Source organism: Hypomesus nipponensis, chromosome 25, assembly GCF_054491055.1.
Source record: "Hypomesus nipponensis isolate SF chromosome 25, ASM5449105v1, whole genome shotgun sequence".
Lineage (NCBI taxonomy): Eukaryota > Metazoa > Chordata > Actinopteri > Osmeriformes > Osmeridae > Hypomesus > Hypomesus nipponensis.
Window position 1 is genome coordinate 3202501 of NC_140385.1, and position 13365 is coordinate 3215865.

The following is a 13365-nucleotide window of genomic DNA, read 5'->3' on the forward strand; positions in this document are numbered from 1 at the left end:
CTCTCTCCCCCCCCCTCACTATTTTCTCTCTCACACACACACAAATACAAACACACACGCACACACACCCCACTCAACCTCTGCCCTCTAGTCTCCAGCCTCTTCCACACACCCACGTACACACAAGAGCCTCTTTATGTGAGGAGGGTGGAGGGAGGGGGAGGGGAGGGGGGAGAAAGAGGGGGGAGGGAGGAGGGGGGATGGAAAAAGAAAACCTCTCGCTCTAACACCAAATAGCCAAGAGCTAAAGGTGTGTGATCTATGCCATGAAATAGCAAAATGCAAATGTGTGTCTGTGTTTCGGTAAGGATGTATGTGTGTGTTTTTCACTGTGTGTGTGTAGGATTCAGGGTGTGCGCGTGTGTGTCTGTAGGTTTCAGGGTGTGCGCTTGTGTGTCTGTGTTTAGGTAAGGATGTGTGTGTTTTGACATAAAGGGACCTTAAATGGCCCAACACTGTTCTCCAGAGGTAGGGGGAGTGCCTGAGGGCATCTAGCCCCAGACAGAGCGCTCTGACCCACGTCCTGGGTGACTGTGTGATGTTTCAGAAGAGCTTCTCAACCAATCAGCACGTTTGCATGCTTCCAAATTCCTTACTGACCTTACCACACACACAAATCTTACAAACACAGCACACACACACCTTCCACAAGCCAGAAACACACGCCGCACACACAACACACACATCTGTCCATGCCACACACAGATATACCACACACATACCACACTCTCATTCACACACACACACACACACCATATGCTGTTTGGACAGGCTTTCCTTCATTCCACTGGGCCTGAGGCCTAAACACTGGTGGTTCCACACACACACACACACACACAACCTGGCTCAGAGTATCCATGGTTTCAGCACAGCCTGTGTTTGGTTGTTTAGCAGACTTAAGATCATCAAACACACACACACCTCACCTTAGTTATGACACTGATGTATTCATTATGTTTGGGTCATGTGCCCCTAACCCTGACCTTTCACTCCCAAACATGGTCCCCTCAGTCAACCGTATCTACTTCCACCAAACAAGACACACCCAGAAAGAGTTGGGGGGGGGGAGGGGGGGGGGGAGGGGGGGGGGGGGAGGGGAGGGAGGGAGGGAGGGAGGGAGGGAGGGAGGGAGGGAGGGAGGGAGGGAGGGAGGGAGGGAGGGAGGGAGGGAGGGAGGGAGGGAGGGAGGGAGGGAGGGAGAATATTGAACGATAATCAGAGATGACATTCAGGCCAGAGGGTGTGTACCCTACAGTGCTGCCCTAACCTTCCCATCTTCCCTGGACTTTTGGTTCCTACTTACTAGTTTCACTGGCTGACACAAACACACACATATACACACCAGTACCACACACTGGTATTGTCCCCTCCTGTCCCCTTGATCCTATCCCCTCCCCTCTCTTTCAAACCATCTCCCCCTCCATCATAACTTTTCTGCTTTACCTCTGGCACCTTCCCCTCTGCCTTCAAACAGGCCAGAGTTACCCCTCTACTCAAAAAACCCTCCCTTAACACTGCCGCCCTCAGAGCTACAGACCGGTATCATTGTTACTGTCTGTCTCACAGACATCTCCGCCTGGATGACCGAGCACCACCTCCAGCTGAACCTCGCCAAAACAGAACTTCTCATCATCCCAGCTAAACCCTCCATCTCCCACGACCTCTCAATCACCCTGGGATCTGCGACGGTGACCCCTTCATCCTCAGCCAGAAACCTTGGGGTTACCATGGATGACGAGCTCTCCCTCACGGCCCACATTGCTGCAGTCTCCCGGTCATGTAGATTCACCCTCTACAACATCCGGAAGATGTTGAAGATGTTGAGATACCTGTCTGAGCATTCCACCCAGCTGCTTGTCCAAGCACTGGTCCTCTCCAAGTTGGACTACTGCAACACAACGCTCGCTGGTCTCCCAGCATGCGCAACCCGCCCTCTTCAGAGGATTCAGAACGCAGCGGCCCGCCTGGTCTACAATCTACCCAAATGCTCCCATGTTACCCCGCTCCTCATCTCCCTCCACTGGCTACCAATCACGGCCCGCATCAGAGTCAAGACCCTGGTACTGACCTTCCGAGCAGTGAACGGGACTGCACCCGACTACATCAAGTCTCTCCTGCAGCCTTACACCCCCCCCCCCGCCACCTACGGTCTTCTTCAGACAACCGCCTGGTGGTCCCACCGCTCAAGAACGCCCTGTCCCAACACAAGCTCTTCTCCTGCCTGGCCCCCCAGTGGTGGAATCAACTCCCCACCTCCATCAGGGACACTGACTGTCTCTCCACCTTCAAGAAAAGGCTCAAGACGCACCTGTTCCAGGAGTACAACGGCACTTAGGAATGCTTGCTTGATTGGACCTGATGTTAGTTTACTCCAGGATCACAATGACTCTTATTGAGAGACTTGTTGCTCTTGTAGGTTAGTTATAACAAAGTTAACTCTTGAACTCTTGTACTCGCTGTGAAATATTTTACTGTTGAAGCTCTCTCTTGGAAGTCGCTTTGGATAAAAGCGTCTGCTAAATGCATAAATGTGAATTGTGTGTGTACAGCATGTGTTTTGGGTTAGCCAGTTAGCAGGTCTGGACAGAGGAGGTGACTAGCTGACTGTCTGAATTACCCCCCAACTGAGAGGATTAGCCAGTGTGTGTGTGTGTGTGTGTCTGTACAATGTTGTCCAGTCTCCAGTGTTAACATTCCAAAGTGTGGTAACTCTGTCCTTCTTTAATCTTTACCTGAATTCCACAACACACACACATACACACACACAGGAACCCCAGGTCTATGGACCTACACTCCCATCACACAGTCATGTCTAGTGGTGTTCCCCTAGTCTGGTCTGTAAATCCAGGCCTGCTAATCAAGCACAGAGAGAGTGGGTTCCCTGGAGAGGAACAGTATTGTACACAACACTGTCTGGCTGACTGCAACATATAATAAAGCTAGAAGAAAATGACCGTGATCAGGGAAAAATGACCACACACACACACGCACACACATGCTCACACACACACACACGTTCACACACACACACACACACGTTCACACACACACACACACACACACACAGGAATGCTGACCAAATGGGGGACATCCCACTTCTGTGTCATTCTGCAGTCAAGCCCCCTCCCCCATCTAACCACTAAGTTCCGGTAACACACACACACACACACACACACACACACACACACACAGGGGGCTGAATCTGGGAATGTGATCTCAGGGAGGTTTTCCCTCAGAATCTTCATTGTAGAATAATAAATCAACACTCCGGAACTCTGCTCGGAATGCAGAACACTGGAGTCCTTAAGAGGCCTAAAGCCCAGCCTTACTCTGATCTAGGACTTGTATAGAGAGAAAGATTACATTATGTGAGACCGGCCTGTCCACACACACACACACACACACACACAGTTTCTTCAATCTCAACACTGTGAAAGGAAGTTAGGAAGAAGTGGATACCCGCTGGTCTCTCCAGCCTCACCTCAGTCCGCACGGAAACTTCTAGTCTCCTCGACACACGGCAGAACCCCCTGGCTCATGACTGACCCCATTCATCCTCTTCTCTAACTCTCGCTCTCTCGTTTCTCTGCCCGTCTCTCCTTCACTCTGTCCCATCCCTCTCTGAGAACACTCTCACACTCACACATACACACTCACACAATCATTCCACTGCTCCCTGATACTGGTCCTTCCATGGTGCTAGTGGTCCAGTCATGGCACACCTTCTGGGCATTGGCTTATCTCTGCCTCTGCTCCGAGTCATACTTCCCCCAAGGCAAAGTGTGTGTGTGTGTCTGTGTGTGTTTTGTTTCCAGATGAGCGAGCCAGGCTTTTCCATTCTCTGGAACTGAGTGGCACCACTGAATATTTAGATGTCACACAAACACACACACACGATTTGCCCCACGCAGTGTGACACCGTGGGAGCAGATGAAACATGTCCGTCTTTATCACCACCGGAGCGGGCAAACAGAAGAGGAACCGGTCGGGACAACCTCGTGTTAAATTAGTGTAGAAACTTATTGCCCCCCGCAGCGGATCCGATAAAAAAAAAACAGAAACAACCTCCTCCGCGTGCCCCGTCATGCGGACACAGCTCAGTCGCCTCAGCTAAGGGGAATTTTGTATACTTAACCTAGACGGAAAAACACAATTTCTAAACTTTGTTCGAATCTTTTCACGCCATCCACTGATTCAGATGGCGACACCAGGAACGACACCGGGAACAAACAAGGAGTGAAAGACTGCATATGTCTGATGGCATTAACACGTAGCGACATGACGATTCTCTTTAGGATTAATTGGATATAGACAGTGACAGCTGACGAAATCTGCCCGGATGCTGTCTATGTCAATGTAAACAGACAGAGCAAGGCTACAAAATGGTTAGCTTGATGGCTGCAGCAGTTTGGACGCTGCCCGCGACCACTTACAATGAAGCTTTTTGAATGAGACGTAAAAATGTTAAACAAGGTATAGCCACGCGCAACTCTACAGAAATTAGTCGACTTGAATCACGCAATAACCGGAACAGTGATACATCTGGGCAATTGTTGGATAATTGACAGGTGTGGTTCAAAAGTCAGAGCGTTAACAACCCTGATGAACACGTTACATCAACAACAACTCACTTTGGTAATGATGAGCGGCTCGCCGTGCTCGAGCCCCCCTTTCAGCGTGAACCCCCACGGGGCGCCACCGTTCAGCTGAATCTGGATGTGGTTGAACGTCACAAGCTGCTCGACTGTTTCCATTCCGATCTCTTTTGCCGGTAAAGTATCTCTCTGTAACCGGTAAGGTACGGCACGACGCTCACTTTTCTAACGGAAGACCAGCTGTACGTCCCGGGCTCTCCATTGCAACAACGGAACGTTGGAATGAGTACGAGAGGGGGAGGGCACGGGGAGATGGGAGAGAGGAGGGAGGGGGGAGTTTGTAACTTTGGGGCGTTCCAAAAACTTCTTCAACGGAGGGAGAAGTCCCACACTATTCGCACATGCATTTGGAGTGACGACTCAGCCAGCCTATCAAGGAGAAGTTTAATAATGACTTGACCAATGAGGAGCGCCTAAAAGGCGGGCACCGTTCGGCATCAACCGCTGCTTTGTATCACCGATGTCGGTCTCGAAGACTTCAGCGAAATAATTGTATCAACAATACGCCCTCCCTCATCTGTTACCCGAAACCGTTAGTTTGGTAGCCAGCGTCAAGCAGCCTAAATGGCTATCAAGTCACAATGGGTAGATAAAGACTGCAAATGCAAAAGAGAGAACATTTTAAACCGAGGAGAGAACGGGCTGAAGTTGACACGCATCTGGACCAGTCTATCATTATTGCAATGGGGAAATAATCTCTCTCTCTCTCTCTCTCTCTCTCTCTCTCTCTCTCTGTCTCTCTCTCTCTCTCTCTCTCTCTCTCTCTCTCTCTCTCTGTCTCTCTCTCTCTCTCGGCCCCCAACCCTTTCTTCCTTTCTGTTTCCCTTCTCACTCTTTCTCTGTCTATCCCTCCCCCTTCTCGCTTTCTTGCTGAGTTTTGGCCAGTTAAGTTGCTAGGTTTCCCACGTTCTCAGTGCACAGTCTGGGATAATAACTGTTGTGGAATGTTTCTCTCGTGCCCCACCTCTAATTTATAACTGTGCGTGCGTGCGTGCCCGGTCTGAGCGTGTGCGTGTGTGTATATGTTAATAAGTAATAATTTAAGTCTGTGTAAATGTTTGTTTGTGTGTGAGCAAATATATCTGTTTGTGCCCACGCGCGTCTCGGTGTCCCTGTCTTCCCCACCCAGATCAGTCACATACATGATCACACTTCTCCACCCAAACAAGGACATTTACTTAGTAGCCTAGATCAAAAGAAATAACGCAAAAGGCTTCACACATATTTAGGGGTTGTTTAACTTTGCTATTGTTTTTACATTTTGCAGAACTTGCCAATAAAAGTAACACTCTTGAAAAGTGCAAATCTATATTTGTCTTTGGGCCACTTATATTTGTGGAAAAAGTTGACCAAACTAAATTTAGAACCTAAATGCTGTTCTGATCCAAATTTTGTATGTAGGCGAGGCCTAATAAGCCTACTGGTGCATTTGTATCCTTGGTACAAACATAATTTAAAAGAATGGAATTCGTTAGGCCGCTAAAACACAGAATTAACATTTAGGTGAATGGGATTTTCGCTGCTCGAATCTTGTCAAACATCAGCCGCAAACTCTGACCTGGCCTGTTTTCTTACGCATCACCTGCGTGTGTGCGTCATCACCTGTCGTTCATACATGCAGGTTAATTGGGGTCAGCAGTGAAGTTGATTGTATCAGAACATGGTCAGATGTAAAGCATGCACTTCGGTCTCCACAGGACGGTAGCCTACCTGGTGGAGCTCGCGCGCTAGCTAGCACCGGAGGTTTACTACAATGGCTATCGGACATTGCGACCTTTTCGTTTTTGTCTTTACGTGTTTGTTCACTTTGATGTGCTTCACGGTCCCCGGAGCTAACGGGAAAATGGCCCTGCACGCGGGCTCGACGGCGCCATCGACACCGCATCTCAGCGGCTCTTCATCCGCGAGTAGAAACCGGAGGCATCACTATGCAAAACACAAGACCGCACATCACAAACCGCTCACGGACGAACAGAAGGCCGACCAGAACTTGCAGTTTATGTTAGACCTGTACCGGAACGCGGCGGACCCGGACGGAAGACCCAAGGAACACAGGAAGTTTGGTTCCAACACCATCCGCCTGCTACGGTCAACAAACACGACGGTGCGCTCTCCCTTAACGTCCAAAGGTATGCAGACAAGAAACATTATTATTCTGTTTGGCAACGGTTAGGATAATATACTAACTATAACTACTTGTGTTGCCTCAAACCTCATGGAAAGTCATTCATTCTCTGTTGCCTTTGTTGAAATTATAGTCTGGAATATAACCATGGAGACTGGAACCTTCCTTGTTACTTCTGATTAAACCATGGTGTGTGTAGGTGTGTGTGTAGGTGTATAAAGGTGTTATGTGAGTCAGTTGCTGTCAAATGAATATCAAGAGCCTAATACCTCATATTGACCCTCCTCCATCTCTCTCTTTCCCTCCGTCTCTAACTTTCCACCGCTCTCCCTCTCTTTCCTTCTCACTATCATTCGATCTCTCACTCAATTTTTATATCTCCATCTTTCTATCTCGTTCTGTCTGACCATCGTTCAATCCACCTTTCCATCTCTCTCTCTTTCCACCCCTCCATCCTTCCATCTCTCTCTTTCCATCTCTCTCTGTTCCATCCGTCCATTCCCAGACCTTCACTACACCTTCTCCGTCCAGTTTGACCTCCTCAGCCTCCCTCTAGCCCGGCTGGTGAAAGCCTCCTTCGTCCACCTCCGCTCCCCAACCCCCACCCTCCTCCCGCCCGCATGCAGGGTTCGGGTCTCCTCCCTGGGCCTCGCCGGCCGGAGCAGCCCCCTCCTCTCCCCCGGAGGTCTGGTCCTCATTAATCCCTGGGACCCGTGGGTGGAGACGGATATCACAGCCCAGATCTCCGACCTGGTTCTCCAGGGCAACCCCGGCCGGGTGGTTCTCTCGGCCCAGTATTGGTGCACCGATCCTGGGCAGGAGAGGCAGGGAAGGGGGCCCCTCTGGAGGGATGGAGGGAAGGCCCGTCGGAGGAAGAGGGAGTTAGGACGTCCCCTTGATGCCCCGGCACTCCTGCTGTTTCTGGATGAGGAGGCGCGGGGCTGGATGGGCGTTTCCATGGGAACCGGGGCGACTGAAGGGGGTGAAGAGGATGAGGGCCAGAAGAGGTCGCCTGCCCCGGCTCAAAACCCCGCCCCGCGAACCCGTCGCTTCAAAGACACGCCCTCCTCGCTCGTATACAGTGACCCCGCCTCCAAAGAACTGACCCCGCCCAAAGACCTCCACTCCTCCTCTGCCTCCTCCTCTTCTCTCTCTCCAGGCACAATCCTGTCAGACATCCCCAACTACAAGCGCAAGAACTCCCAGGCCAAGAACCAGTGCAAGCTTCACTCCTACAGGGTCTCCTTCCAGGAGCTGGGCTGGGACCATTACATCATCGCCCCACACCGCTACAATCCGCGCTTCTGCAAAGGCGACTGTCCCAGAATCCTCCACTACGGCTACAACTCCCCCAACCACGCCATCGTCCAGACGGTGATCAACGACATGGGCGCAGGGGAAGTGCCCGCCCCTTCCTGCGTGCCCTACAGGTATAAGCCAATGAGCGTGCTGGTCCTGGAGAAGGACAAGAACGTGGTTTACAAAGAGTACGAGGATATGATCGCAGAGTCCTGCACTTGCCGATAGGGGTGTGTGTACGCAACATGTAACGACTTGTACAGTATTATAATAATAATAATAATGAAATGATAATTAATTGGAGATCTGTTGTGTAACTTATGGAGGTGGGACCTGTATAGCAACTGGAAGTATCACTACTTGCTTTGCAGTAATGTAGTGTGGCCATGTTGGGTATCTGGTCCTTGTTTAGAAGCTACCTCGCTTGCTACTGATGATGATGAGGATGATTGTCTTTTCGTCTTTTTTCGTTGTCTACTGTTTCTTTTTAAAGTTAGTGAAGTACAAAAAATAGACTTTGTTGTTGATGCTTGACGTTCTGAGTGCTCAAGATGTTAGGTGTGACTGTACATAGATGTATAGAGATGGGTGGACTGGATCAGCACTAAAATGTTGATGTTTTGGCATGGTACACCTAAACCTCCCACTGCCCAATAATAGTTTGAGCCGGCCCCTGAAATGGTTAAATTGGAGGAATAAAATGGAAGATGACCCCACCCCCCCAAAAAAGTAAAATAAATAAAAAATATAAACACCAAAAAACGTGATTTTTAAACTTAAATAAACCGACCCGATTTTTCCTGTCTGGGTGCACAGGCTTAGTAGTAGTCTTCACTGCTTCTCTTCCGTAACCACCGAATGTTCGTTTATCCGGGTTGAGGAAGTGGGCTAGAGCACGCTAATAAACAAGGGAGGGAAGAGGAGAGAGAGAGAGAGAGAGGGAGAGAGAGAGAGAGAGAAGTAAATGCAAGAGAGAACTGAAGGGAAAAGTGCAATGTGTTGTCAGTAAAAATGTGCTAAACGAGTGTCCATGATAACTCAAACTGTTCTGAATGTTTTATCATTATCATAAGTGGATGAATAAAATTAAAATGCATGCTGTTGTAAAACTCCATGGATAGACTCCTTGTTCTTGTTCACTTCCAGTGTTTCTCACTTCAGTTTTATGATTTGAGTACTGAGGTGAAAACTGGACGTCAGGCTTCTGATACTGGTGATGCCTCTCTTGACCTCCAGAGGGCGATAGTACACCATGTCTGCCTAACTAATGTGTTCTCTCTCTCTATCTGATACTGGTGATGCCTCTCTTGACCTCCAGAGGGCGATAGTACACCATGTCTGCCTAACTAATGTGTTCTCTCTCTCTCTCTACCTAACTAATGTGTTCTCTCTCTCTCTATTTTCCACTCTTTTTCTTCTTCCATTGGGTTACAGTATATGTCAATTTCAGTGTACAGTGTTTACCAAACACAAAACAAATACCAGGAAAAGCCAGTTAGAATGTTTGCTTCACTGCGCGATAAGGATTTCGCGATAACTGCGTGTGGGTCAAGGTATCGTCCATGCTGCCTGTCTGCAGCGAAAGGAAAATTCTGATTCCAGTTCCAGAAAGTACCACCAATATAGATCTGTGTTCCAATTCCAGATGCATGGTGACCAAGGTTCTAGAACTCTAGCAGTTCTCGGCAGTGGTCTAAGGTTCTGCTCTCCCACTGGAACGCTGTGTTCCGGTTCCAGACACGCTCAACAAAGTTTTGGAACACAGAATTTCGTATGACTGGAAGTAATGTCTGTGTGGAGACTGGTTTCCTGGACGTCCTTGAAGAGTGAGTGTGTGTTTCTTCCCCTTCGAGAGACAAGTTGTCCATAACACATTCCCGTAAGCGTTCCAGAAGAGTTCCTATCTGGGGACTCGGGCAAAGACTTGAGAACATGTAATCCCTCCCAAGGGGGCAGCATGACGGAGGAGGGGGGGGGGTCAGTGTGAGGACAGTCACATCGGCTGCAGACGGGTGAACAACAAACTGGGGGACCCTCGCCCACCCCCCAGCATCGATTAAAATCAAGTGCACCCCAACTCATCTCATCACATGTCAGGGTATCTGATAAATACCTGGAGTGCTCTTAATTTAGCAGCCCTGGGTATGCCTGGAGTTGTGTCAGAGGGGCAGGGTTCAGGTTTAGGACATTGATTCTTTCGTCAGATACATGCCAGTCTGCCAGAACTAATCTATTATCAAAGGTTAACTAACACATTGATCATTATGTCTGTCTCTATTCTGGCGGCTCTAACTCTCCCTCTCTCTACCTCCCTCTCTATCTCTCTCTGTCCATACCTCTCCTTCCCTTCCTCTCTACCTTTCTATCTGCCTCTCTCTCTCCACCTCTCTGTCTGCCTCTCTCTCTCCACCTCTCCACCTCTCTATCTGCCTCTCTCTCCTTCTGTCTCAGTATCTACCTCTCCCAACCTCTCCACCTTTTTCTACCTCTCTCTCCTCAATGCTTCTCTCTACCGCTCTCTCTCCTCCTCAATACCTCTCTCTCTCTGCCTCCTCATCTCTGCATACCCCTCCCTCCCTCCCCCTTTCCTCTGAACTCTGGTGTGTTTAAACCAGTGACATCTGAGGGACCCACCTTGCTGAGTCCATCTTCCCAGGAGCACTTCTGATTCAATATTTAATCGAGACTACATTGAGTGTGTGTGTGTGCATGTGTGAGTGTGCAGATGTGTGTTGTGCGCGTGTGTGTGCATGTGTGAGTGTGCACATGTGTGTGTGTGTGCATGTGTGAGTGTGCACGTATGTGTGTGTGTGTGTGACAGACTCCAGGCCTGTGTCCTCGTGCAGCTTTCTAAGTAGCCCTCTTCTATGAACTCTGCGCTGGGGCCATTTGATTAAAGTTCATTTCTCCCCGTGTGCTCTTCTATAAGACTTGGCCAATCAGAGTTCAAAGGTGGATCGATACCTGGGCGTTCTCCTCACAATCTGGACCGAGAGGTGATGTGGAGAAGTAGAGTCCGACCTTGCATGCTCGCCTGTCTGGCATCAGATGCTGTGGGCTCACGGACCAGTAGCTCGGTGTTCCAGAACAACCAGGGTTCCACCTTCAGAAGGTGTCCAGGGTTCTAGAACCCACGGCTTCAAGTTGGAATGGGGTGACAGGGAGTGTGTGTGGAGAGGTTTCTTAGTTTTCCCTCTTACTGTGTGTGTGTGTGTCCTTTTGCTTACTTAATTTGTGTTCATCTGGAATAATAAGAATGAAAATATGAGCGTCCAGTGTTTGGATGTCTTCAATGTGACTCTCTCTGGATGCAGATCATGTTTACTGGGTGAGGCTGTGTGCTGGGTGAGGCCGGGGGCTGGGTGAGGCTGGGCTCTGGGTGAGGCTGGGTGAGGCTGTGTGCTGGGTGAGGCCAGGGGCTGTGTGAGGCTGGGCTCTGGGTGAGGCTGGGTGAGGCCAGGGGCTGTGTGAGGCTGGGCTCTGGGTGAGGCTGGGTGAGGCCAGGGGCTGTGTGAGGCCGGGTGAGGCTGTGTGCTGTGTGAGGCTGGGCTCTGGGTAAGGCTGTGTGAGGCTGGGTGAGGCCGGGGGCTGGCTGAAGCCCCATGAGGTTCTACATGTCATAGTTCACTCTTGCAGAAATTCAGAAAATGATTGAGTGCCGATGAGTCAAGCTGAAGGATTCTGCTCCGAGTCATGTGACCCGCACACACACACGCACGCACACGCACACACACAGTGTTTAACAGATGAGTCAGAACTAGAACGCTGTGATGCACATTCCGGAAATCCATCAGAACTCCATTTTAGTGTTCTGCCGATCAAAATCAGAGTTATTTGTCGCATGCAGTGTACAGCGAAGGTCATTCTGAGTGTTGAAATCTTATGACAAGGCAAGGCAACGCATAGTTGACAATCAATAAAATATAAATAAAACAGTGTAACACTGTAAAGACAGTTATAACAAAATAGACATTTTATAAATATAGTGTTGAAGTGCCACATGTTGATATGTCCATGAAACAGATGAAGGTTGTTGCCTGAGAAGGCCTGGGGTACAAAACAAACCGCCCAGATCTACTAGCACAGGACAGGATTTCCACCACTGTGCTCTCACCTGTCCAACACCGTGCAAGTCTGCTAAATCGGGGCTCAGATGGCTGAGCGGTTAAGGAATCGGCTATTAATCAGAAGGTTGCCGGTTTGATTCAGGACAAGGCACTTCACCCTACTTACTTCGGGGGGAATGTCCCTGTACTTACTGTGAGATGCTCTGGATAAGAGCGTCTGCTAAATGACTAAATGTAAATGACATACAGTTGATATACCGAGTTGAGACAGAGCGGTTGGGAGGCCGTGTTTGAACTGAGGGGCTGGAGACCTCTCTGAAACCTTTAACACTGTCCAAACACTGTGCAGAGGTGTGTGGAGTTGCGGAACCTATATATGTATATATATATATATGTGTGTGTGTGAGTGAGTGTGACCTTTGCTCCAGTGACCGGGGGACCCAGACGCAATAAGGGTTAGGGTTACTGCCTGGAGATAATCAATGCAGAACGGTCCAAGTCCGATGCTTATGATTTACACGTGTGTGTGTGTGTGTGTGTGTGTGTGTGTGTGTGTGTGTGTGCATCTTGGATGGTGGGGTGAGAGAGAGAACAGAGCATAAGGTAGAGAGAAAGAAAAAGAAAGAAATGATGGACAGAGACAGAGAGAAAGAGAACCTTAGAGACAGAGGGGGGAGAGAGGTTGAAAGACAAAGTTTATCAGCCATCCATACAAAGTTCCCCAAAGCTCTGAAGAACTGTTCCCATAGGACAACAAGCCATTTACAGGAAGGCCCATGGACACTCTCTGTTAACCCTTCCTGCCCCACCCTGTATCCCCCCCTCCCCCACCTTCCCTGTATTCACGGTCTCAGCGCCTGTCAGAGTGTAAGCTAACACACACTGGTCTCATTATCAGGACACGTGACCTCACAAACAGAGCGCACTGAGAGGTCGTGTGGGGGGGGGGGGAGAGAGAGACAGAGAGAGAGAAAGGTGGGGGGAGGGAGAGAGACAGAGAGACAGACAGACAGAGAGAGAGAGAGAGAGAGTGAGAGAGAGGGACAGAGAGAGAGAGAGGGAGAGAGAGGGACAGAGAGAGAGAGAGGGAGAGAGAGGGAGAGAGAGAGAGAGAGAGAGAGAGAGAGAGAGAGAGAGAGAGAGAGAGAGAGAGAGAGAGAGAGAGGGCAGACTGATGACTTCACACACACAGACGAGGAGCCTCCTGGGAGTTGCCCAG

At 49.6% G+C, this 13365-nt stretch overlaps 2 protein-coding genes across 2 annotated transcripts in view; one reads left to right on the top strand and one right to left on the bottom strand.

The window, feature by feature from the left end:
- Positions 1-4860, bottom strand: part of shroom4 (shroom family member 4) — a 28357-nt gene extending 23497 nt beyond the window's left edge. Inside the window, exon 1 of the mRNA XM_084691573.1 lies at positions 4632-4860. Coding sequence (XP_084547699.1) covers positions 4632-4754 — 123 coding nt within the window. The 5' untranslated portion in view covers positions 4755-4860. The remainder of the gene's footprint in view (positions 1-4631) is intronic.
- A 1322-nt stretch (positions 4861-6182) lies between these two features.
- Positions 6183-9193, top strand: bmp15 (bone morphogenetic protein 15). The gene is made up of 2 exons (XM_084691402.1): positions 6183-6784; positions 7286-9193. Exons 1-2 carry the CDS (start codon positions 6409-6411, stop codon positions 8305-8307), a joined length of 1398 nt encoding a protein of 465 aa, XP_084547528.1. The 5' UTR covers positions 6183-6408; the 3' UTR covers positions 8308-9193.
- Positions 9194-13365: the final 4172 nt, after the last annotated feature.